Source organism: Rhinopithecus roxellana, chromosome 12, assembly GCF_007565055.1.
Source record: "Rhinopithecus roxellana isolate Shanxi Qingling chromosome 12, ASM756505v1, whole genome shotgun sequence".
Taxonomy (NCBI): domain Eukaryota; kingdom Metazoa; phylum Chordata; class Mammalia; order Primates; family Cercopithecidae; genus Rhinopithecus; species Rhinopithecus roxellana.
In genome coordinates, this window is record NC_044560.1 from 15,038,531 (window position 1) to 15,064,227 (window position 25,697).

At 55.4% G+C, this 25,697-nt stretch overlaps 2 protein-coding genes across 3 annotated transcripts; one reads left to right on the plus strand and one right to left on the minus strand.

Moving 5' to 3' along the window:
• The first annotated feature begins 1,238 nt into the window (after positions 1–1,238).
• On the plus strand, positions 1,239–15,872 carry EXTL1 (exostosin like glycosyltransferase 1). 2 transcript variants are annotated; one of them, XM_010355688.2, is made up of 11 exons: positions 1,239–2,915; positions 8,651–8,744; positions 9,043–9,150; positions 9,930–10,049; positions 10,575–10,707; positions 10,901–11,007; positions 11,836–11,925; positions 12,669–12,755; positions 13,134–13,294; positions 14,271–14,439; positions 14,600–15,872. In XM_010355688.2, the coding sequence occupies exons 1-11, from the start codon at positions 2,137–2,139 to the stop codon at positions 14,780–14,782; spliced, it is 2,031 nt and encodes a 676-aa protein (XP_010353990.1). In that variant the 5' UTR covers positions 1,239–2,136; the 3' UTR covers positions 14,783–15,872. The 2 variants fall into 2 exon arrangements, with proteins under 2 accessions (XP_010353990.1, XP_010353991.1); XM_010355689.2 differs by lacking the exon at positions 9,043–9,150.
• Positions 15,873–17,450: 1,578 nt separating this feature from the next.
• SLC30A2 (solute carrier family 30 member 2) lies at positions 17,451–25,697 on the minus strand. Its single transcript, XM_010355684.2, has 8 exons — positions 25,411–25,697; positions 24,690–24,910; positions 24,012–24,158; positions 22,794–22,947; positions 21,941–22,100; positions 21,104–21,209; positions 19,233–19,367; positions 17,451–18,765 (listed from the first exon to the last, which is right to left on the minus strand). Exons 1-8 carry the CDS (start codon positions 25,458–25,460, stop codon positions 18,620–18,622), a joined length of 1,119 nt encoding a protein of 372 aa, XP_010353986.1. The 5' UTR covers positions 25,461–25,697; the 3' UTR covers positions 17,451–18,619.

Genomic DNA, 25,697 nt, shown 5'->3' on the forward strand with positions numbered 1-25,697 from the left:
GGAGAAGCCTCCTGTGCGAAGGAAGCTTTCAGCTGACTCCTGCAGGATGAGGTGTTGACTGGGCACGGTGAGAGGGGGGCGTGCGAAGCGGGAGCAGCCAGTGGCCTGTGTGGGTGCCTCTTGGCATGGGAAAACTGAGGTGTGCAGGAGCCGCAGTTCATTGCTGAGTGGCTGAACGGTTAGTGCCAAGAGCTCAGTGTCCCCTTTGTGGGCCATTTTTAGGACAGTCTCAGGCTGGCTGCTCACCGAGGGCAAAAAGTCCCATGGCGGCTCCCTCGTCTGATCAGCAGCCCTCCAAGATCAAGGGGAGGCACGCAGGGGAAAGGAGGCCACCACTTGTTGAGGGACCCCAGGGGACAGGCCTGGGTCAACCTGGCAACCCATTCCTGGCTGAGATTATGCCCATCCCAGAGATAAGGTGACAGAGGCCCCACACTCCCGAGGCAGTCAGGGGAAAAGGCGGAGCCCACTCAAGCCTGCCGACTCCCTGTGCCTTCCCTCATCAGCCCAGGACTCCTCGTGGCCAGAGGGTGTCTCCACCGTCACCCCAGAGATTCCTCAGTGGCTGACATCACCCACTCCTGACTCCCCTCACAGGGCACTGACCAGGGAAATCCCTGCATGGGGTCTGGACTAATGGAGAGTCAAGTGCAGGAAGAACTTTCCATAAGGACTGGAGCAAAAGGCTGGGAATTGGAGGAGATCGGGGGTGGGGCTGCTGAAAGAAAAGAGACCAATCCTGGGGACAGTTGGGGACACCTTACCCGATTCTGTCACCCCCACCCCTTAATTCCTCACTCGTCTCATCTGTTGACCTTCTTATCTGCTGATTCGGAGATTCCTTACACTCAGGTTCTGACCTCCACTGACTCTGATGGCCTACAGCAGATGCAGGGTCTAGTTTTTGCTCCAGCCACGGAGCCCACAGCTGGGGTGGCCGCCGATCAGGAGCTCAGGATTCAAATCCCCACCCTGCCGCTTCTTAGCTGGGTCACCTTAGAAAGAGTTCACCTCCTCTCTGTGCTTTCCTTATCTGTAAGAAATGACAGGTAAATCTCTGCCTTGGAGGGTGGCTGGAGGACTGAGAGACAGAGGCTGTGATAGCTCATGGACAGCTGTGAGTTGTGGTACTTGATGGTTTGATGAGCAGTTGAGGAAACTGGTTTGAAAGGGGTTAAATGGAGACTCTGCCTCCCAGCCAGGAGCGAATCAGGGCTGGCAGGGGAGGAGCCAGGCTGCTGCTAAGGAAAGAGATCTAGATGGGCCAGATGCCGACTGGAGAGGGACGGGAGAAGACACCGTAGGGTTTGGGGGGCTTGGCACAGCGGCCCTGGCCCCTGCACTATGATAGCTCCAAGCCAGATGGTGCAGGGCAGCTGCTGGGCTGTGGGGAAGAGGGGCTGCACTTCCTGAGCTGGTGCAGTGGCAGAGTTGATGAGGACCAGGACCCTGAACCCGCCTGGCCATCCAAGGCGGGGGACACCGGCTGCACCCAGGCTGTGACCTCAGCTGACTCCGATGATCCACATGGGACACAGGGTCTAATTTTAGCTCCAGCCACAGGGGCCACAGTCCAGGAGTGTCTGCCAGCGGGCACAGGGGCAGCCAGGGCTGCTCAGGCAAGGGGAGGAGCGGGAAGACCAGCCCAGCTCCCTCCAGCCCGTCCCTGGCCAAGCCGCCCCTTGTGGGAGCTCTGACTGGTCCCCATGGCCTGGCAGATAGCCTTCCTCTCAGTTGAGGGCAAGGTCAAGGGTGCAGCCAGGAGGTCAGGGGGACACGGCCCTGCATTCTGGACAGGGGTTGTGTCAGCCAGAGCAGTGCCCAGGGGCAGGGGTCCCTGCTGGGAGGGCAAAGGCTGGCTTGGTTGTCTAAAGGCCAAGAAGGCAGAGTCCTGAGAGTAGGGGGGCCAGGCCAGCAAGCTGGGTCCCACCTGGCCTCCTCCTGCCTGGCTGGTGACTCACTGTCTGACCTTAGACAGGCAGCCTGGTCTCAATGGGCCTCAGTCTTCCCATCTGTACAATGAGAGGGCAGGACTAGCAGGTGGGTCCCAGCTCTGGTCGCCCGCCCCAGGCCCTGCTCTTCCTGCTTGCTGGCAGAGGCCTCCCAGCTTCCCCAGCCCTGACTGTGGGTGGCCACATGCAGTCGTGGAGGAGAAGAAAGTCCCTCTGGCTGGCACTGTCAGCCTCCTGGCTCCTGCTTGTCCTGCTGGGAGGCTTCTCCCTTCTCCGTCTGGCATTGCCTCCCAGACCTCGGCCTGGGGCTTCCCAAGGCTGGCCGCGCTGGCTGGACGCAGAGCTCCTGCAGAGCTTCTCCCAGGCTGGAGAGCTCCCAGAAGATGCCGCTTCACCTCCTCAAGCCCCTCATGGTGGTAGCTGCAACTGGGGAGCCTGCTTTGACACCTCGAAGTGCAGGGGCGATGGCCTTAAGGTATTCGTGTACCCAGCTTCTGGACCGATCTCTGAGACTCATCACAGGATCCTGGCTTCCATTGAGGGCTCTCGCTTCCACACATTCAGCCCTGCTGGGGCCTGCCTCCTCCTCCTCCTCAGCCTGGATGCCCAGACTGGAGAGTGCAGCTCAATGCCTCTGCAATGGAACAGGGGCAGGAACCATCTGGTCCTCCGTCTCCACCCAGCTCCCTGCCCCAAGACCTTCCAGCTGGGACAGGCTATGGTAGCTGAGGCCAGCCCTACGGTGGACTCCTTCCGGCCTGGCTTTGATGTGGCCCTCCCTTTTCTCCCTGAAGCCCACCCGTTGCGAGGTGGGGCTCCTGGCCAGCTGCAGCAACACAGCCCCCAGCCCGGGATAGCTCTGCTAGCCCTGGAAGAGGAGAGGGGTGGGTGGCGCACAGCAGACACCGGCTCCTCTGCCTGCCCCTGGGATGCACACTGTGAGCAAGACCCAGGATCTAGGCAGTAAGTGAAACTTTTGCCTTGGGGGCCGGATGGGAGGGGGCTGGAATAGACGCAAGCCCAGAGACGAGGGCAGAAGACAGGACTGAGATGGGAGAACCAGGTAGTCCTGGCAGACTTAGGCCTCAGCTGCAGCAGGTGGGAGCCAAGTTAGATGGCAGAAAGCACTTCCATTAAGATGGGGACTTGACACAAGGGGTGTCTAAGGTAGGTTTTGGAATTTTCCCCTGGGGGTCTTTCAAAACATAAAACATGACTCATTCCAAACCTCCTACCCTAATATTTTTTTTCCCCACATACACTTGTATAGTGCTTTACTCTGTGCTAAGCACTTTTATAAATAATGATTATAATAAAATATGCTAGTTGTTAGCATTTAAGTGTTTGTGTACCAGACATGAAAGCTCAGACAGGTTAAGTAATTTTCCTGAGGCCACCCAGCTGGAAAGAGCCAGTATTCTGATCCAGAATTGCCTATCTCCAAAGCCTTCAGTATGAGAATTCTGAGTTTTAAGCAGAAGTTTATGATCAACCTCATCAAATGCCTCAGAGGGGCCTCACAGTCACAGTTGGAAGCTGCTCCTGTGTCTAATTTTGGGGATTAACCTCTCAAGGAAACAGCCTTTGGTTCTAGCAAATATGACGTAGGTCAGGTCTGAAGAAGAATTTCCTGCCAGTGAGAGGCCCTTGACATATAAGGGGCTGGGGGCCTGTGGGACATGGTGAGCTTGCGCGGAAACTCTTTTCCACCTGGGCTAGTTGGGGGGATGAGCCTCAGGTGATAGTTATCACCTAAGTACTCTAACCCCTCTATGTCCCCAGCAGGCCAGCAGCCTCCAAAGGCGAGCTGGGCAGGCAAGAATGAGAGTTCTTCTGAGGCTGTCCAGGGCCCCGGTGGCAGAGGGTTCCTTCTGAATCCCGCCCCTCCCGGGGCAGACCTGAGTAGGGAACTGTCGCTCTGGTATCCTCCCTTTGCTCCTCCCTCAGGTCTCTCTCTCTGTTCTCTGCTGGAACAACATCAGCTATTCTGAGCTCCACTCCCTCCCAGGAATTCTTGCCTCTGCTTGGGGCTTCTGGGACTTCTCTCAGCCAAAGGGCTCTTGTGGGAATGGGATCCTTCCACCTCCTGAGGGTACAGGCAGCCCTCACAGCCAGGAGTAAGAATGGACTTGCCCGGTCAGCCCCAGGGTCCTTCTGCCGGGACCCATCCCTAATGGTCTCCAGGGCGGGAACCTGAAAAGTCAGGGATCTCACCCGAGCCCCTGCAGCTCAGAGCTCAGGCAGAAGCTCATTTTGGGCAACAAGGCTCTCCCTTTGCCATGCCCTCCCTCACTTTTCTGATGAGGCACTCAGGTACTCTTGCTTGCAGGAAGTTCTTTTTTCAGCTGACTTTAGTTACCGCTAAGCACAGTTCATTGTTGATGAACCTGAAAGTGATTTCAGCCTGAACTTCTTTGAGAAACTGGAAGTTAGAGAACTGCGCGCAGCAGGTAGGCACTCATTAACTGTTTACTAATGGATCTGAAGTTGGCCAGAGCTGCCCACAGTTTTCTAATTAGCATGGGTCACCCTCTGAGTAGCATTTTTGATAAGTTTTATTTCCCAGGGGTGAAGCTTGGCAGTCTTGTCCTCTGACCTTCAAGTTTTGTCTTTGGCCTCAGCCTCCCTGAAGGTGACAGGACTTGTCATCTCTGGAGTGGCTTGAGCCTCACTTTCTCCGAAGTGCCAGGCAGCTGCCTGGGCCAGACAGTGTAGGGACAGAGTGAGAGAGATAGCTTGAATAAACAAGTGCCGGCCAGAGAAAGAGGCCATTCACAGTCCCTGCCACCGCCCCACATTCACTCAGCAGGGCGAGAGTGGGGAGGGGAGGAGGCTACATTTAAGGAGTGCCTGGCTTGGGCCAGGTGCTGTGCCAGGCACTTTACCTAAGTCACTGCTGATCCTGTCATGCAGCCTTCAAGGGAGGTATTATTATCTCCATTTCAGGGAATGGAAAACAGGCCCAGAGAGTGGAGTAGCCCAGGGTGACAAGGTTCCCTGTTCTCCATGGGCCCCTCACTTTTCTAATCAGGCGCTTGGAAGCAGTGGAGTTGGGATTCAGCCCTGTACTTCTGGCTCCAAAGCCCATGTTTTTCCACCTTGGCTGAACGGTCTCTTGTTGCTTTGGAATATATCTCCACCCATTCAAATTGTTATTTATTCATTTTTATGAATAGGTAATTCATTCACATGGTACAAAATTCCAAAGGCACAAAAGGGCATAGAGTGAAAAGCCTCCCTTCTATCCCTGTCTCCCGGCCACCCAGTTTTCCTGCCTGGAGCCAAACACTGCTTCCAGTTTCTTATGTGTCTTTTCTGAGAAACTCTGCATGTGTACAAGCAATATGTATATTCTCCCCCATTTTTAAACATAAATTTGATGCATGCTTTAAAATCCCCCAGGCTGTATCCATTGGGAACAAGGGGCGCAGTCAGTACCTAGGGCTCATGATACTTTTATAGGCTCATGAAAATATTTTCATTTTTTGAAAATCAGGGCTGGGCACAGTGGCTCACGCCTGTGATCCCAGCACTTTGGGAGGCTGAGGTGTGTGGATTGCCTGAGCTTAGGCAACATGGTGAGACCCTGTCTCTACAAAAATTACAAGCATTAGCTTGGTGTGGTGATGCAAGCCTGTAGTCCCACTACTTGGGAGGCTGAGGTGAGAGGAGCGCTTGAGCCCAGGGGGTCAATGCTGCAGTGAGATAATGCCACTGCACTCCAGCCTGGGCAGCAGAGTGAGAAAGACCCCATCTCAAAAAAAAAAAAAAAAAAAAAAATGGCAGAATTAAAAATGAACTTTCAGGGAGAAGAAAAAAAAATTTTTTTTTTTTAGACGAAGTCTTGCTCTGTCACCCAGGCTGGAGTGCAATGGAACAATCTTGGCTCACTGCAGCCTCCACTTCCTGGGTTCAAGCAATTCTCCTGCCTCCTGAGTAGCTGGGATTACAGGCACACGCCACTACGTCCAGCTAATTTTTGTATTTTTAGTAGAGATAGGGTTTCACCATGTTGCTCAGGCTGGTCTCAAACTCCTGACTTCAAATGATCCGCCTGCCTCAGCCTCCCAAAGTACTGAGATTACAGGCATGAGCCACGGTGCCCAGCAGAAAATGTTTTAATATATAATATTGCTTGTTTTTATACCAACACAGTTATCAACTATATTCTTTTTTTATGGCAGGAGGGACTGTGAAGGCCGAAGTGCCTAGGGCACATGGAAGTCACAATGTGGCCTTGCCTATGGCCAGGCCCTAGTAGAGCACTGAGGCCATGGGCACAGCCACACTGACCACCCTTGGGTACTGAGGCCCTGAGTCTATGGCAGGTACCTTATGTGGTCACAGAAGCCTAAGACTTCTTCAGTGGTCACCACATAGATGCACAAGTTTCCTCTGTAACACACTCCCTGTTCCCCGCCAAAGGTGCTCATCCAGACTCTGCTTATTTACCTTTACTGATGGGGAACTCACCACCTCCAAAGACCGCCCACTGGCTGCACTCTCAGCCAACTCCATCACTAGAATTTCTGCTGAAATTGACCTCCCAGATACCTGGTCTCTTGGTCCCACATCTATTCCCTAGTGTCACACTGAGCATTCGGCAGCACCCACTGAGCTCCCATTCTCCACCACTCTGCTAAGCCCTGGGCATACTGAGATGAGGGAGGTACAGCCCCATCCTCAAGGAGCTCAGCCTTGTAGGAGAGACAGGCAAGTCAATTGTTCGACATTGTTAAGCAGAGAGAGGCTGCACCGGCTGCCTACCTGGCTCCTCTACTCAAGAGCTGTGTGACCTCTTTTGGTTTCAGTTTTCTCATCTGTAAAATGAGATAATAACAGTGCATACCTCCCCTCCTATCTCATAGAGGTGCTGTGAGAATGAACTGAGTTAATACATGTAAAGCACTTAAAACAGTGCCTGGAGCAAAGTACATACTCAGTATAGGTTAGCTTGGATCATTACTACTGCAGTCCACCGGGAGGTGGTAGCACAGAGAACCATCTCTGGAGACATCAAGGAGGGCTTCCCAGAGAAGGTGATGTTTCAGCTTACACATTAAGACAGCGTAGGAAAAGGCCAGGTGTGGTGGTTTATATCTGTAATCTCAACACTTTGGGAGACTGAGGCAGGAGGATCACTTGAGGCCAGGAGTTTGAGACAGCCTGGGCAACACAGAGAGACCCCATCTCTACACAACAAAAACAAAAACAGACACTGTGGCACACGCCTGTAGTCCCAGCTACTCAAGAGGCCGAGGCAGGAGAATTGCTTGATCCCGGGAAGCCGAGGCTGCAGTGAGCTGTGATGGCACCACTGTACTCCAGGCTGGGTGACAGAACAAGAGCTTGTCTGAGAAGAAAAAGATGAGTAGGAGGACTTCCTCAGGCTGACAAGGCAGGGAGGGGCCCTCCAGTGTGAGCGAGAAGAGATCTTAAAGGCACAGAGGATCAAGGGAGGTTAAGGCTCAGTGGTGCAGTTTATTCAGCCTTAACCTAGAGGTTTTCAGTTCCTTAGAGGTTGACTTGGGGGTGAAGGGGGCTGTACCTGGTTGGCTTCTGCTGTGGCAGAATGAGGTGAAGGGTGTCCTGGTGGTTACTTGTGGCTTCTTCCAGGGAGGGCCTAGTGGACACTTAAGCATGGAGGGAGGAGAAAGAAGGCTGGGGTCCCCTGGGAGACCCCTAAAGCAGCAGCTCTGGGGTGGTTCAGGTAACTCGGAGTCAGGAGCTGGCACATCTCTGCTCTAGTCCCAGCTCCACCCCAACCCTATCTGTGACCCTGAGCTGGTCCTTGGGTCTCTCTGGGCCTCAGTTTCCCCATCTGTTCAATGGGGCAGGGCCCCGAGGCTGCCTAAGTACTCCCAGGTCTGCTTCTTGGAGGTTCAGGCTCAGAGCCAAGCAGGCTGTAACTGAGGAGGGTCCTAGGACCCCCAGGGCCATAGTCATGAGTCCCACACTGAGCAGGCCTGTGTCCTGGTCCCTCCCTTTATCCCTCCCCCGACTGGGTCACAGGCGATGGTCCCCTGGGTGGACAATTGCAGGGGGTGGCTCTGAGGAGGCTGGGACTCCTGCCCTCCCCCACAGGCACACACAGCCTGAGTGTGGCCCTGGGCTGTGGCGGTGGGGGGGTAGGTGGGAGGAACAGAAGAGGCCTGTCCTCTGGGCCGGGGGCCTCTGGGCAGCAGCTTCCTGTGTGGTTCCAGGCTGGGGGCCCAGCCCACCTCATGACAGAGGAGCCTTTCTTGGGCCTGGCTTTCAGCGTGGGGGAGGGCTGGGCTCAGAGGCCACGCAGGCAAGGGGTGCTGAAAGTCTGCCTGTGGCCGAGTGGGGGAGGGCAGACGTGCATGTCTAAGTCAGGCAGGGCCTTGGAAACATCAGCGCCCTCTGCCTCCCATGTTACAGATGAGGAAACTGAGGTCAGAGAAAGGCAAGGGAGGTCTCTAAGGCCACTGAGGGAAGAGGCAGAGCTAGAATGCAGGGCTCCTGCCTCCTAGTCCAACCGCAGACGCGTGGCTGGTGTGAGGCTTGTGTTTGTGTGTGTCAGTGTGTGACTGTGCGTATGCATGAGTGGGTTTGCACATTTGGGAGTGTGGGTGTGGGGTGCAGGGGTGTGGGGTGCTCCCATTGAGGGAGCCCAGTGGGGCGAAGGGCACTGTCTAAGCTCATGTGTACTGGGACCTTCCTGTGTGCCTCTTTAGGACCCAGCGCCGGGAGACTCTGCCCAATGCCACCTTCTGCCTCATCTCTGGCCACCGTCCAGAGGCTGCCTCGCGCTTCCTGCAAGCCCTGCAGGTACAACCCCAATTTGAACATCACCTGTCCTCTGTCCCCCAGCACTCATGAGCTGGCTGGGTCCAGGCCAATGAGAAGGGGCAGTGAGCTGCCTGCCCCTTTACTCCTGGACTCAGGTGTGCCTGTGTCCCCATTCACTGCACACTCTGCAGAACAACCATAACCTCTCTTCCCTGAAACGCCCCCATGTTCCTGTCCTCCTTGCCCCCAACAGCAGCAGCTACTGACTTGGCACTGGGTGGGAGGTGAGTATGTGCAGGGTGGGGCTGGGCTCCCCAGTGACCTCCCCGCCCCCCAGGCCGGCTGCATCCCAGTGCTTCTCAGCCCCCGCTGGGAGCTGCCCTTCTCCGAGGTCATCGACTGGACCAAGGCAGCCATCGTAGCTGATGAGAGGCTCCCACTTCAGGTAGCTCAGAGCCCTGCCCACAGGGTGGGAACTGGACCCAGGACAGGGGAGGGACCCAGAATCCTGAATCGAGGCTGGCCTCAGTCCTCATTCCTGTCTGCCTTGTATGGATACTGATGAATTTCTCCTAGCACCAAGTCTCCCCTCTGGGGCTCCCAGAGGATCCGATGGAGCTAGAGATTCCTAAGGGCTCTGAGAGCAAGTCCTGATCCTCTTGCAGCCTCAGTTTTCCCATCTCTACAACAGGATGAGCTAGACCAGACAATCCCCATGGGCCCAGCTCCAATGGCCTATGACTTTTTAAATACCAATTTAGGGGAAGGGTACAAAAAAATTCAAACTCAGAGTGCCTCCATGGGGACTGGAGTGGGAAAGCAAAACGCATGGAGACTTTTCCATCTGATGAAACGAATTCTGTCCAGCTCTGAAAAATGTATGTGTGACCTGCCTTGAATCCCCTGAGAATGGTAGAGGGGGTTAATAGTAATTACCATTTATTTATGGAGCCTTTACAATGTACTAAGCAATTAATGAGCAAATACTCAGAGAGGTTAAACAGCTCGATCACAGTCACATGGTTACCAAGTGGCATTCAGACTCAACTCTGTGTGACCCCTGAACGCTGCTGCTGCTTTTTTTTTTTTTTTTTTTTTGGAGATAGGGTCTTGCTCTGTTGCTCAGGCTGGAGTGCAGTGGCATAAATATGGCTCACTGCAGCCTCGACTTCCTGGGCTCAAAATTGCTCTATTATCTGGCACTTTTATCCCTCTCTGCCCCAGGTCCTGGCTGCCCTCCAGGAGATGTCCCCTGCACGGGTCCTCGCCCTGCGTCAGCAGACCCAGTTTCTATGGGATGCCTACTTCTCCTCGGTGGAGAAGGTTATCCATACCACTCTGGAGGTGAGGGGCTCACCTGATGGGGGTCCTGGCCCTTGACTCCTGCTCCATCCCTGTCACCTCTCCATACTTCTCTGTCCCAGTGTTTGGGGACACCCCCACTCCTTGAAGATGGTCCTGGGATGAATCTGAGACTTGGCTGTGAGATTTGGGGCAAGTTTCTTCTCCAATCTTGGCCTCAGTTTCCCCATCTGTAGAGAAGACTGCTGTAGCAAATAGATTTCAAAGCACGTGCCAATGCCAATTGACTACTGATGGCTGCCTGGGGTGCTATGTTTGGAGGGATTCTGAGTCCTGAAAAATGTCATGACCCGTTAGTGTCATGAGTGAGGAAGGAAGGGGAAGCAGTGACCCTGCCACCATCTCCCACCTCTGGAGCAACATCATGGAGTGCCCCCTACTCTAGACCTCAGCTTCTGACCCCAGAGGACTGGTGATGCAGTTGCCACCCTCCCCAGAGCCTGGAAGGGGAGGTGTGGCCATGGACACACAGGCCACTCGCTCTGCTCAGCTCCTCTCTCATTTCAGGTTATTCAGGACCGGATCTTTGGAACATCAGCTCACCCCTCGCTGCTGTGGAATAGCCCCCCAGGGGCACTCCTGGCTCTGTCCACTTTTTCCATAAGCCCCCAGGACTTCCCCTTCTACCACCTGCAACAGGGTATGCCCTGGGATGGGACAACCTGAAGTCCCCTCAGCTCTACCTAGGGCTGCCCCAGCCTCATCTGGAGAGCCCCACCAAGACCCTTCCCAAGCCCTGACATTTCTCCTGGCCCCCGGGATTCCCTACTCAGGCCGCTCTTCATGGGGTTCTGTTCCCTCCCACCCTAATAGCCTGTGTCTCATTCCCCCAGGCTCCCGCCCTGAGGGCAGATTCAGCGCCCTGATCTGGGTGGGGCCCCCAGGTCAGCCCCCTCTGAAGCTCATCCAGGCGGTGGCAGGCTCCCAGCACTGTGCCCAGGTCTGCCCCCTTCCCGGTTGGAGTCCTGGGATCCAGGGTGGGGGCAAGGACAGGGCAGGGCCCTGAAGACTTCCAGACCCCAAGGATGACCACTCATTTTAAGGGGAGGAATGGGGACGATTTCCAAGTGTTCTTGCTGCCTTCTTCTGTAACTCCCAAGATTCTGTTGCCTTTTCCCCATGGAAATTGATGAAGCCATGTGAAAAGCAGGGTGTCTCTTAGGGAGGCTGGAGAAGGAAACATTCATTCCTTTACTCAGCAGTCATTTTCTGAGCACTAGGTTATGGGCTTCATGCTGAGCAGGGAAAAAGCAGGGAAGGATCCTGCCCAGAGATTCAGACTGGGTTAGCATTTTCTGGCACACAGACTGTCAAATCTTACTTCTAGAGAAGACAGATAGACTCATAAGAGTCCTTGCAGAGGAAGTGAAGCAGTTAGCTCAGCCAGGGTGCACATGGGACGGCTCGAAACAGGCCATTGAGCTGGGCTGGGAGTCATAAAAGAGCCTGAGGAAGAGAATGAAGGCTTCGAGAAAAGATGGGGATGGAGCATGGAGTCAGGGCCCAGGCTAGGGACTACCACAGACAACTCTCTTGAGTTCTAAAGCCATAGGTCACTACCCTCATGTCACCAGAATTCCTGCCTTCTACAAGCCCAGAGGCAAGGAGAGAGCAGTGATGAATGGATCCAACTAAACCCTTCTCCCATGTGCAGCTTATAAAATTGACTTCTCAAACTTCTTCCACCTTGAGAAAGATCACTCCTGCCCCCTGCAACCCACCTTCTGCCCTAGACCCCAGACTTCAGGAACAACCCCCTATCCTCTAGATCTTGGTTCTCTGGAGCAATGAGAGGCCACTCCCATCCAGTTGGCCGGAGACAGCCATGCCCTTGACAGTCATTGATGGGCACAGGAAGGTAAGGGCTGAGGAGAGCCATGAAAGGGGTGGGTCCATGCTGGGAGCTGGGGGAGGGCACCCATGGGTGTTTTATGAATACTTGGACCTGAGCCGCAGTTGAGGCTGAAGAATGACACAGTAGGTTTCAGCTGCAGGGCTAATAGTAATGATTCTCTTTCCTCCCTGGTCCCTGTGAATTGTGCTTCCAGAGCACGGGGGCTTATGTGATGCGGGAAGACAGAGGAGTGCGCTGATATCTCAGATGAGGAACAGAGGAGAAACCTGGGATCTTGAGAAAATATGCACCAAGGGCAGCACACTGGGCCAGGAAGGGGAGGCTTCTGGGAACCGTGGTTGGTGTGAACCACCTGCCTGCCACATGGTTGTGGGCAAGTCCCTTCATCTCTCTAGATCTCTTTCTTTCAAATGAGGGATGTTTGACACTCCTCCCACAGTTGATGCAACAGTATGACAATGGAGGAATCCCAAGATGTCAAAATTGGAAAGGCCCCTAGAGACTAACTGCCCCATTTTACCAAAGGGGAAACTGAAATCCAGAGAGGTCAAATGAGTTGCCCAGGTCCCAAAACGAGCTCTGCACTGGCTTGCCATATTCGAGGCCCAGGCGTCTACACTGTGCCTGAAGGGAGGCTTTATTCATGGCCCAGGCGTCTACACTGTGCCTGATTGGCTCCTACTTATTGGATGGGGGTGGGGGGAAGGTTCCAGTGACTCAGTCCCCCCCACCCCTTCTCCCTGCAGGTTAGTGATCGCTTCTTCCCATACAGCACCATCAGAACAGATGCCATCCTCAGCCTTGATGCCCACAGCAGTCTTTCCACAAGTGAGGTGAGGGCTGGGCCCAAGAGAAGCCCAGTATGGGTGGACACAGCCAGAGGGCCCCGGCAGCCCCTCAGGTTCCCAGGGTTGAGGGGACCCCAGGTCATGAGGTCCAACCTCTTGCATTTGAAACCACCCCAGCAAGCCAGGCAGCCTCCTCTTTAGGAGTCTCATTGAGGCTTTCCACGGACTCTTTTGAGAAATTGTTTTTGTGGCCCTTAGAAGCTTTCATGCCATACTTCCAGCCAATTCTAAGCCATGGCTCCCACCTCCTCTCCCCTGAGTCCTGCCCTGGCCCCTCAGCCAGGCTGGCCCTGCCTCCATCTCTCTGGATGTTCTAGGCATTTAGGAGGTCCTTCCTCACAGCTCACTTGAGTCCCTCTCCAGGTGGACTTTGCCTTTGTGGTGTGGCAGAGCTTCCCAGAGCGGATGGTGGGCTTCCTGACGTCAAGCCATTTCTGGGATGAGGCCCATGGTGGCTGGGGCTACACTGCTGAGAGGACCAACGAATTCTCCATGGTTCTCACCACAGCCGCCTTCTACCATAGGTACAGACCCCCACCCTGCCCAGGGATCAGAGGATCAGAGGACTAAAGACCCCCACCCTGAATGGAGTAGGGTGGCCTAGACCCCAGGGATCCAGGTTCAAGGCCCAGATCTGCCACTTCCCAGCTGTGGGATCCTGGGCAAATCTCCTCACTTCTCTAGAGTTTGTTTTCTCATCTGTAAAATGGGATGGATTCACCTCCCAGGGCTGGTGTGAACATTAAATGAAGTCCCTGGCACAGAGGTTCCACAAATGGTAGCTATTGTTATTTTAAGTAGAGCCATGCAGTGAGTAAGGGCAGTGTGTGGGTTTGCTGGGGGTAGGGTGACAAGAGAATAGTACTGATGCTTTATAAATGTGGATGTGATGAGTTGGGGAACATCCCAGGCCTTCCAGAAGCTGCCTGAAGTGCTCTGGTCTTGGGACAGGGACTGAATTCTGTAAGACCTCTTTAGAGGTGTTCCTTAAACATGTTTAAATCAAATATGCATAACCTGGAACCTCTTGTAAATTACTCAGGAGCTCTGCAGGGAATTCTCAGTAGAGTAGTGAATAACCTAATGTCTGCGAGGTGAAGTTGGCCTGTCTGAGGGCCGTGTGAAGTGAGACTTACCCGAAGCAGTATCAGCCTGGTTCATCCACAACTGTTCTTTGGGCTTCCATGTTTGATGGCTTTGAAACCAACTGATCCCAACCCATCTAATTCTGGCTCTGGGTTCAGAGCTCAGAGCCCAAGGATGGGTGCCTCAAGGAGCTGTGAGGGAGAGGGCAGGGAACACATCACTGACTGCAGATGAGCCACGGGGCACACAGCACAGTGGAGAGCTGTTCACGCCAGGGATGGGAGCTCTCTGAGGCAGCCAGGCTCAGAGGCTTGGGGATGGGGGTCAAAGAGAGAGGTGAGGTCAGGAGGGTGGAGAATGAGGCCTGGGGATGAATTTGGCTGCAGCCTCTCCCTGTCTTTTCCCCTTGCCCAGGTATTACCACACTCTCTTCACCCACTCCCTGCCCAAGGTTCTGAGGACCCTGGCAGATGAGGCACCCACCTGTGTGGACGTCCTGATGAATTTCCTAGTAGCGGCAGTCACCAAGCTGCCCCCTATCAAGGTGCCCTATAGCAAGCAGCGCCAGGAGGCTGCTCCACTGGTGAGGGCTGAGGCTGACTGGTCGGAAATGGCAGGGATTGGGCAGGGGTGGTGGGGAGGATTCCCTCTCACTGTCTAATACCAGTCTTTCTTGCTGCACGGGCGTGGGGAGTTCGGAAGGGCAGAGAAGCCTGTTAACCCATTGCTTCTTTCCCTCTTAGGCCTCCGGGGGCCCGGGGCCCAGGCCAAAGCCGCAGGCCCCAGCCCCCGACTGCGTCAACCAGATAGCGGCAGCGTTCGGCCACATGCCGTTGCTGTCCTCTCGTCTGCGTCTGGACCCGGTGCTGTTTAAGGACCCGGTGTCTGTGCAGCGCAAGAAGTACCGCAGCCTGGAGAAGCCCTAGGGGGCGACCCGCGGAGACCCCAGCGGAGGTCCTAGCCCAGCTCCCAGGGCAAGCGACACCTGCCTGCGGCCTCCGCCCTTGGGACACAGAACCTATCATGGCAGCCAGCGGGCCCACACGTCGGATCCCGGTTGGCCAGTCACAACCGGGGGGCGTGGCCTTACCTTCTCCCGCCCGCCCTCGGCTGCGGAGCCTCGGTGCAGGCTCAGCCGGGCGCCTGGAGCGCCGCTCTCCGCTTCTCCACCCAGCTAACTTCTGTTTGTCTTGCAGAGCATTGCCGCCTCCAGGGACATTGCCTGGCCTTCCTCCCCGCCCCCGATGGGTTCGGTCTCCTTAGCGCTTTCGCAGCCCAGTGTTTGCCGCAGTTCCCGCATGGTCAGGCCCCAGGACTGGCTTGCGAGCCCCGGGGGTCTGGTCGTTTCATGTCCTTTTCTCTCTGGCTAGGCAGATGTGCCGCAAATATTTGACGAATAGGTGGATGGCAGACATTAACTGCGTGCCTGGCCCTATGCGGGCGGACGCGGGACAGGGTGAGCGGAGAAACAGAACTGCCTCCCCACCCCATTCCTAGGATTCCTAGTCCCGGGAAGGTAGCTGCCCAAAGACGCCTAGGTTGTCAGGTTCACTCCTTGAGCCTCAGCCAAGGAGCAGAGGGGTGCGGGTAAACGAGGAGTGAGCGAGGAAAGCAGGACGGGAACAAGTGGCCGGCCCCTCCCTGTACGGCGCGCGCCGGCGGCTCAGCCGCTGCCGTCTGCCCTGCACTATCGATGCTGACCACTAGAGGTCAGCACCGCGCCGCACTCGTCACCCCCATGGTCAGAGGGCGGCCGGGGTGTGGAGGGTGAGCGCTGTGGGCAGCTCGGGGGCTGAAAGCTGGGAAGAGGAATCTGAAGAACAGCCCCATCTTTTTGGCCTGCACACTTGGAACTCAGAAGGGACTGTTTCTAGGTGGACTGGGCGCGAGCGGGTACTGTCCCCAGAGGTATAGGTGAGGATGGAGTGAGGGAGGGGACACTAGGTCCTCCGGGGTTCACCCACCTGGAACTGGAATTATCACTTCCGAAATAAAGCGCGTGTCCTTGCCCCCTCATGCTCCAGGCTATAAATACCCTTACAGCAGCTGCTCGAGGGAGGGGCTAGGGCTCAGGGCTCGCCTGGGAGCGCGTGCGACTCCAGAGGGTGAGGGTGGTGGGTCCAGCTCAGGTCCAGGGTGTCAGGTGTTTTCCTGCTTTGATGGCCTCGCAGCTCTGGAAACTCCCGTGACTGTCTCACTGGCAGGAACATGCTGTCCCCTTAGGCCTCTCCAAGGCCTTCCACCCCCACCCCCCAGCTTGACCTCGGCGGGCCCCTGGATGACTCAGGTCCTCCCTAGAGCCAGTCACAGCTGAGTGGCAGAGTGGGTTACCCTCGGGAGGCGTGGTGCTGTGAGATGCTGGAGGTACAGGGCGAGTGGAAATTAAAGAGGTGGGGGAGAGGCAGTCTGGCCTGCAGTCAAGAACTGAGGGTGGGTGGGAAAGCATACAGCTGCGGCCCAGGCAGCATTCCCAGGGTGGGGAGGGCGCTGGGTGCCAGGCCCAGCCAGGGGAAAGAGGCACCTTTCCAGTCACAGCTGTGACACCCAGGACACTGAACTGCCTTGGCATGGCCTTGCCCATGGGCCAGGCACTGCTAGTCCCAGCGGTTCGTATTGTACCAACAGGCAGCCCAGACCAGGTCCCCAGACCCTGCTGTAGAAAAAGGTCTGTGGGAATGAGGCAGAAATCCCAGACCTGCCCACACTGGCTGTGTGACTTCCGGAAAACGACTCCACCTCTGAGCCTCCGTTTTTTCATCCATAAGAATGTGGCACAGCAATGATGGTCTCTCTCTCTCTCTTTTTTTTTTTTTTTTAAGCTGGAATCTCGCTCTGTCGCCCAGGCTGGAGTACAGTGGTGCGATCTCAGCTCACTGCAACCTCTGCCTCTGCCTCCCCGGTTCAAGTGATTCTCCTGCCTCAGCCTCCTGAGTAGCTGGGATTACAGGCACAAGCCACCACGCCTGGCTAGTTTTTGTATTTTTAGTAAAAATGAGGTATCGCCATGTTGGCCAGGTTGGTCTCAAACTCCTGGCCTCAAGTCATCCACCTGCCTTGGCCTCCCAAGGTGCTGGGATTGGAGGTGTGAGCCACCATGCCCAGCCAATGACTGTCTCTTGAGAGGGGTGTAAGGACTTGGTACACAGCAAAGCCCATGATCAAGCTCCTGGGGCCTGCCATGGCTTGGGTAGGGGGGTAGGAGTGGGGTAGGGGAGGTTGAGTCCCCTGAGATTGTAGTGGAATGGAGCACCCACCGACAACCCCCCACCCCTCTCCAGGCCAGTGCTTTCCACAGACTTTTCACAGACCTGGAGGGGCTGAAGGACCCACCTACCTAGAACACAGGCAATCAGGATGACAGTGCTGGGAAGGCACAAAGAGGTCGTTTCACAGATAGAAAGATAGAGATTTAAAGTGGGAGGCAAGTGACCAAACCCCCCCCCCCCACCTTAGGCCAGAACAGTCAAGACAAACTCAGTGTGCTGCCCCTGAGGAGGCCGGGAAGCCCACCTAGCTCCTCAGTGAGGCAGCCTCGGGCTGCAGAATTCCCTGTCTCAAGGATGATAAAAGTAACCAGTCTTCAGCAACCACAGGTACTTGGCCAACTGGCTCTTGTTCTCAACCCTGTGAGGGAGGCATCAACCCGGTCGGTCTACAGATGAGACTAGGGCAGAGGCCAACTCGCCCAAGGCACTTGCTTACAATGGCAGAGACAGACCTTGTGACACAGGACTCTCTGATAACTGGGCATGTTGTCTCCATGAGTCGGGGACAGATCTCCCCTCTTGCATCTTGTAAACATAAGCCACCCGTAAGTCAGGAATCTTCACACACAAGCCCCAGGAAGCCACGGTCTCCCTCCTGGCTGGCCTCTGGGCCGAGTGCAGCCCCACTTCTCTCCCTCTCCCTCCACCATGCCAGGCTCCGACTGGGTCAGGCCAGGTAGGCAGCAGAGCTGGCCCAGCCATATCTTGCTGGAGACTCTGAATCCCCTGGGACACTCTCAGGGCGACAGAAGTGCCAAGGGGCTTGGAGGCTGTTAGCGCAGAACCCAAACTGAAATCTCTCTACCCTCCACCCACCGCCTGTGCCAAGGTTGTGTTTTGTGTTGGCACAGCTGAGGGAATAAGAAAGAGGAAACCTGTCCCTTACCTAGTAAGAGGCCTCTTCCCTCCAGGAAAGGGAACATTTGGCTCACAGCTGAAGTGAATGAGGCACAGACAGGCCTCAGGTGCCTCCTGGCTCCCTGCCTCAAGGAGGCTCAAATGAGAGTGTGAGGGTCCTCACCCCCGTGCCTATTGCTATAGGCAGAGGGAAGGGCTCAGATTCATAGAGGCAAAGGCCAGCCAGGCTGAGAATGGGGGATGAGGCAGGCAGTACAGGTGCGCTGGGGCCAGCCTCCCTTTGGACATCCCATGGCTCACTGCCTTTGCCCCTGCGAGTGGTAGAACGACATTTGCTTAGGATTAGGCCCAAATACAGCCCTTCCAGAGCTGGCCCAGGAGTTGGAAGAGCAGGGTCACACTAGCTTTATACCCGCTGAGTCCCCACCCTGGCGCTGGCTGTAGTCAGATGGGGAGGCCGAGAAGAGCTACATTCCTGGAGTGGGACAAGGCTCCGCACTGAACATGGAGCAGAGGTCAGGAGGGGGACCCGGTTTATAACACAGCTGGGGTAGGCAAAGTCCTGGCTGGGCCTGGGGGACACTCAGTCCAGCCACCTGCAGTTCCTGTCCATGCCCCAGTTGGTGCCTGGCTGGGCAATCAGTCCGAGGGGCCCTGGCATGCCTGACAGTCCTTCATGTCCTCCGAGTAGTCCTCGATCTGGATGGTCACGGTGTGGAAGTGGAACTTCCCTTGGAGGCGGCTGCTGGCTGTCTTCAGCACAGCCTGGGCGTCTGTATTCTGAGCTGGGGACCGAGAGGACACAGCTGGGGAAACCATTTACTCTGGCCCTTTGAAACCATCAGGAGCCTGAATCTCATACCCCATCCCCAGCAGAACAGGATGGGGGACCATGAACATGGAGAAGCCCCCAGATTCTACTCTGCCAGGTAGCCTCCCAGCCCAGACCTGGCTCATGCCTGAAAGAGCTGGTAAAGCACTGGCCTTAAGGCCAGGAATCTGCCACCTACTGCCATATACTAGCTGTAAAAGCCTGGGCCAGTAACTTTACCACCCAACCCCAGCCTCAGTTTCTTCATGGATAAATGAGATTGTGATGATCAGATGGAATAATGCATATCAAGTACTCAGCATGAGGCTGGGCTCCATGCATGGGCGCTGTGAGCATCTGGGTCACCTGGACCCTGTGGAGATGGCACCAGGCCTTTGGCTGCCTGTCTCCCACCCCACCCTGAGTGTCCCGAGCACTCACCAATGGCAATGTGGACAGAGAGAACAGGCTGGGCCATGGTCAGTGCCCAGATATGCAGGCTGTGCAGGGCTTCTACCCCCTCCACCGACAGCAGCAGATCCTGCACAGCTGTGAAGTCCACGCCCTTCGGGGTCCCTGAGGATGGCAAGCACAGGGGCTAAAGGAAACTGCCCCTCACACGCCTGCCCATTGGTGCAGGGCTAGCTCCTGCTCCTCAGGCGTCATCCCCTCAAAGAAGACCTCCTTGGCCTGCAGGTCTGAGGCTGCTTTCACCTCCCAAGCTCTCCGCCCTATCATTCTGTTATATTTCCTCTCCACTCTTAACATTGAAATTATTTATGAATTTACTTATTGTCAGTCTCTCCCTCTAAAATGGACACTCCATGAGGGCAGGACAGTCTCCTTTGTTTACCACAGTATCCTTGGTGCCTAAAACAGCGCCTACTCCATGGTAGGTGCTCAATAAATATATTTTTTGGTCTGTTTTTAGACAGAGCCTTGCTGTGTCACTCAGGCTGGAGTGCTGTGTCTCGATCTCGCCTCACTGCAACCTCCCTCTCCCAGGTTCAAGCAATTCTCCTGCCTCAGCCTCCTGAGTAGCTGGGATTACAGGTGCGTGCTGCCACGCCCGGCTAATTTTTGTATTTTTAGTAGAGACAGGGTTTCACTGTGTTAACCAGGCTTGTCTCGAACTCCTGACCTCAGGTAATCTGCCTGCCTCAGCCTCCCAAAGTGCTGGGATTACAGATGTGAGCCATCGCGCCTGGCCAATGAATATATTTTTGAATGGAAAGAAGGAAAGAACAGATCCTGAGAATCCCTGGACCCACCCAGGGCACAATCATCATCTTCATCATTATCGCTTTTATCTGGGTTAGCATATTCTTGGAGAAAAAGCTCTGATCTGCAGCCAAATACTGCTAAGCCCAGGCCAGCATCCTACTCCATTCCAGACTGACCCTGACCACGCGGAGGCCTATGACCCTGGCCCAAGACCCCAGGCCTAGAGCATAAGAAAGCCAAGGTGCAGGGCCAGGTGTGGTGGCTCACATCTGTAACCCCAGCACTTTGGGAGGCCGAAGTGAGACGATTGCTTGAGCCCAAAAGTTTGAGACCAGCCAGGGAAACATGGTGAGATCCCCATCTCTACAACACATTTAAAAGTTAGCCAGACATGGTGGCATGCGCCTATGGTCCCAGCTACTTGGGAGGCTGAGGCAGGAGGATTACTTGAGCCAGGAGGTCGAGGCTGCAGTGAGCCATGGTGACGCCACTGCACTCTAGCTTGGATGACAGGGCAAGATCCTATTTCAAAAAAAAAGTAATTCAGGGCAGACCAGATCATTCTCCACCACTGACCATTCTCCAGCCCCACAAATTACAGCCATGTCCCCCCAGGGTATGGCATTGTTTGGTCCCTGAGATGCAGGAAAGGCCTGAGCTGCAGTGGATTAAGTAACTTTGTCCAAGGCTGACCGTCCTTCTCTGAGCCTCAGTCTGCCCCTCTGTGCAATGGGAAGCATAATCCTCACTCCCTCTCCCTGGGAAATGTACAGGGGAGAGCTGGAGAGCTCCAGATGCTACAGATGTCCCCCAGAAGCCACCTGACTAGGCAGAGGAGGTACCCTTGGGGGTAGGGGGCAGGGAAGACCGGGGCTGGGGTACGGTTCCAGGAACTGCCACACCTAAAAACCCAGGCTCTACGTGAAGATCAGCCTGGGGGCCCCAGGAGGTTTTCCAGCCGATGCCGGGGCTCCAGATTCCGGCTCCCTGCCATGTGCTGGGATGCCGCACACACACACATACCTTATTTGAGCTGATCTAGAGCTTGAAAGCCAAGAGCAAAAAAGGAGCCACAAAGCCCAGGTTACCTTCCATCAACACCAGGATCACATCTCTCAGGATGGTCAAGGTTGTCCCCAGGACCAGGATGGAGAAGAAGAAGGTGCAGATGGGGTCTACATACTTGTATTCCGGCTGCAGGAAGAGAGGAAGATAGACCTTGGTTCACCATCTAACACCTCAGCTTCCCTTCTCCCCTCCCACCCAGCACTGTTGGGGAGAGGGGCTCCCTCTACTGGGTGGGCATGAGCCTCACCCCGGCCCTGCCTCCCAGTTTTCTGCTCTTTATTTCACATCTGCAAGAGCAGAAAGGACAGACCACAGTTCAGGATAAGGCAGTCCCTTCCCACCCCTCATTCTCAAGAAGCTGAGACATGGACAGAGCAAAAAGGCATCTTAGATACCATCTGATCCACCATCCATCCCCATTTGACAGATGGGGAAACTGAGGCTCCATTAGAGCAAGCACCTCACCCAATATCACATGGCTAGCAAGGAGAGCCAAGCTTCAGAGCAAATGCCTGCGACTTTCCACTACAGCTCCCTGCCTCTATGTGATGGGCATTGCCCGGGGTTTGACAACACACAGTCGTAGGTTTGAATCTGCCTCTACGCCTTACCAGCTATATGACACTGTGCAAGTCACTGAACCTTTCTGAGCTACAGAAAACACTACCACCTCTCCCTTCAGGTTGTGAGGATCAGAAGTGCTGACACTTGGTAAGTATTGGATAAATGTTTCTTTCCTCTCCCCACCCTTTTCCCCAGAACTGGGAGGGAGTCCTGTAAAGGACCCCCTGTAGAGAGGATATTCAGGTGGTCTACACTCCCCTGACACCCCCACTGCTCTGTGTCCCAGCTCTGACCTTGAAGTATAAAATATAGGCTGCCACTAGGACGCCCATGCTCTGCAGAAAGTCCCCGATCACATGGATGAAGGCAGCTCGGACGCTGGGGTTCTCCTCCTGCTGGTTGGTGGTGCCATGACTGTGCCCATGGCCAGACTGGTGAAGGGTCAACCCCATTCTATGAAGTGGAGACAAAGCCAAGGGCTCATTGAGGTCGCAGATGGAAGTCACCTATTAGGACTAGCCAATTCGTAGGGCAAAAATCTCAAGCCCTCAAACCTTGTGATCTCTTTGGTCATGTGAGAAGTCCAACCCACGTGGCCTTGGTTCAGAGAGCCATGGGAGATAGGGCTCAGTGCCAATACCAGGCTGAGTCTGGGCACAACAATGCCACGATGCTAAATCTCAGAGCAGGAGGGCATTATGGAGGTCACTGTAAGTTCACTCCATCATGTCATGGATGGGGAAACTGAGGCTTCTGAACAAAGGAGAGAAACAGCCCAAAAGAGACACCCATTGTCTCTGAGACCAATTTCAGACTTGGGTTCTGCCCCTAGGGACAGCTACTCCTGCAACAACTGACCTCTTCCCACCCCACTTGAGGTATGAAGCCACCAAGGTTAGTCCCTGACATGTATTAGGGAGTGGGTAGAGTGGATGAAGACTCAGATTTATAGTTCTCAGTGTTCTTGGCCTAGGCCTAAGGTAGGACCCAGGTGTTCCAGGTGCCAGAGCTCAGACCATTAGGGAAGTTCTGTCCCTGTGGCCGATGCTGGAAAGTGGCATGGTCTCCTTCTGCAAAGCAGACACAGGTGTGGGTGTGAGAGGCGGGAGGAGGAGGGGAGACGAGGAGAACCGGGGCCCCACTCACAAGACGTTCACAGCCACAGCACAGCCCGACGTGATCAGCATGGTCCCCCCTTCGATCTCATAGTCCCCAGAGATCAGCCGCTCCACAGCCAGGTACACCAGTACCCCAGTCACGACCCAGATGGACAGTACAGAGACCAGGGCTCCCAAGATCTCTGAGGAAGAACCCAACCCCAACACCCACCTTAGCATGGGCCTGAGGCTAAGGAGGCGTCCCCCTTCCTTCAGGATCCTCCCCACCCACCCCCCACACAAAGTCAGGGCCTGGGTCCCACTGGGCTCTGCTGAAGCTATGGCCGGCATGGCTGCCCCTTACCCACCCCTCATATATCTGGGAATGTCAGAGCTATAAGGAACTAATAAGTCATTATCTGGGTCCACCTTTTTTGTTGTACATGTAAAGAAGCTGACTTATTAAAATGTATGCCTTTTGTTCAGCTAGTAAACTGAGGCTTCTGGGGAAGAGAGGCTGGGCCATCTCCCACAAAGAGGAAGGTGACGATGCAACCCGGGGTGAACGGAAGAGAGGTTAAAGCCTATACCTTCCAGCAGCCTTTGCTGGCCTTCCCCTCCCCCCAGAGCTGATCCACAGAGTTATGTGCAGTGTTAATGCCATTGTCATTTGTTCTTTTTTTTTTTTTTTTTTTTTTTTTTTGAGGCGGAGTCTCGCTCTGTCGCCCGGACTGGAGTGCAGTGGCCGGATCTCAGCTCACTGCAAGCTCCGCCTGCCGGGTTTACGCCATTCTCCTGCCTCAGCCTCCCGAGTAGCTGGGACTACAGGCGCCCGCCACCTCGCCCGGCTAGTTTTTTTGTATTTTTAGTAGAGACGGGGTTTCACCGTGTTAGCCAGGATGGTCTCAATCTCCTGACCTCGTGATCCGCCCGTCTCGGCCTCCCAAAGTGCTGGGATTACAGGCTTGAGCCACCGCGCCCGGCGTCATTTGTTCTTGAAGCTTGGCTATTGCACTTCTTAGGAAGGTGAACTTTGCTTCCCCGCAGACTGAGAACTCCTGGATGACTGGGGCTAGGGCTTCCCCATCAGACTAGGATTTCCCAGAGGACAGAGGCCATGGTTGACATCCTCTTCCCCCAACCAGATCACCCTCCTGGCCTCACTCAGGGGAGGAATGGGGGATCCACCCATTACAGCCACCTAAGAACCCTTGTTCTAACCCACCCTCTTTCTCAACCCCATCTACTGCCGAGCTGCGACCCTCACCAGCTCTCTGCCAGCCGAAGTTCATGGTCTTGGTGGCTGGCCGGGAGGACATCCAGAGGGAGAAGAGGCTGATGAGCATGCTGGCAAAGTCAGTGAGCAAGTGCGCTGCGTCAGTCATGACAGCCAAGCTGTGTGCCAGGTACCCACCTACAGGGTACAGGGTCTTTATTAGCTCCCCAGAGAGCTGGCTCCCAAGACTGTGTGCAGCAGGGAGACCACAGGCTCTGGAAGAAGACATTCTGGGCTCAAGATCTCTCCACCCATGAGCTGTACAACCGTGACAAGTGACCTACTCTCTCTGAGCCTCAACTTCCACTCTCTATGAAATGGGCCACCAATATCTACTTAGAGGGTGAATGTGCACATCAAGTTCAAATAGGGACTGGAAAGCATGGTAGATACTCAGTAAATGCTCTTTCCTTCTAGGAATTCAGGCTTTCCCTTAGCTACTAGTTGTGCGTGATCTTTGGCAAGTCACTTAACCTGAACATGCCTCAGTTTCATTATTTGTAAAACAAGGAGAATAACGTCACCTTTCAGGTTGTGAGACCTGAATCAGATAATGTGTATATAAAGGCTTAGCGCAGTGTGTGTTCAGTAAATGGGGCTTTTAGTGTCAGTATTGCTGGGAAGTCTATCCATGCGCTAACTTCATTTAATTAGCCCAAAAGTGCTTACCAACGACTTCTCCGATCATGAAAAACAGGCAGATGGCAGAGGCTACATAGAGCTGGCGCCGGGCCTGCCCCTTCTTGGGGTCACAGTGACTGTCGGGACCCTTCTGAGGATGACAGTAATGGTTGCTCTGGGCAGCCAGCTCAATGGCCTGCAAGTCCAGGCCAGGTCGGGGCAGAGGGATCCAGCCAGCCCCGTCCTGCCACAGAGATCCCATGTATGACCTGACCAGAGAGAAAGAGAGGGAACGCTCAACTCTGAGATGGGGCAAGGAGGGCCGACTCTAGTCCCATTTCTCTGTGAGGCCTTGTGTCCACTGGGAAAAATAGCTAAGGACTCTCCCAGTGTCCAGTGGAGCGCGGGGAAGGAACAGAGCGCCGGCTCTGGGAGAAGAGCAGGCCCCCTCCAGCGCACTTGGGACACAGGGCCTCCCTAGGGCGGGGCTGCCTGGGGCAAAGTACTGGGCAGGGCAGGACTCCAGGCGGGAACCGCCACTCCCCCGACCCCAGGCCCCCCGCGGGCAGGAGTCAAGCTCTGTGCGGGGACCGAGGGAGAGACGGTCCTTGGGCCACATCTCATTATCTTCTTTCCCTTACCTCCTTCCCCCGCTCCTGCGTGGTACCAGCTCAAGCCGCCGCCAAAACCAACCACTGCTGCGGTGGCAAACGCGGAGGTGCATCGGCTGCCGCCCAAATTCCCGCCTCTCCCCAGGCTCTCGCCTTACCGGACTGCGGGCCTGGCGTCCAACAGGTGCTGCTTCTCCGTGGCGTCCATGCAGGCCCGCGCCAGGTCCCGGCAGCCGCGCGGCCGCCGCGCCGAGTGCTCTCTGGAAGTTGCGCGCGGGACTCCGGGTGGCTCTCACCCGCCTGTCTGGAGGGCCTCGCGAGCTGCGCTCACTCCGGCCCGGCTCCTGCGGCCCCTGAGGTCCCCCGGCTCCCGCTGCTGTTGCAGCTCCGGCTCTGGCTCCGCACGCCAAGCGCTCCAGCGTCTCGGGTCCGCCGCTGTGCCCCG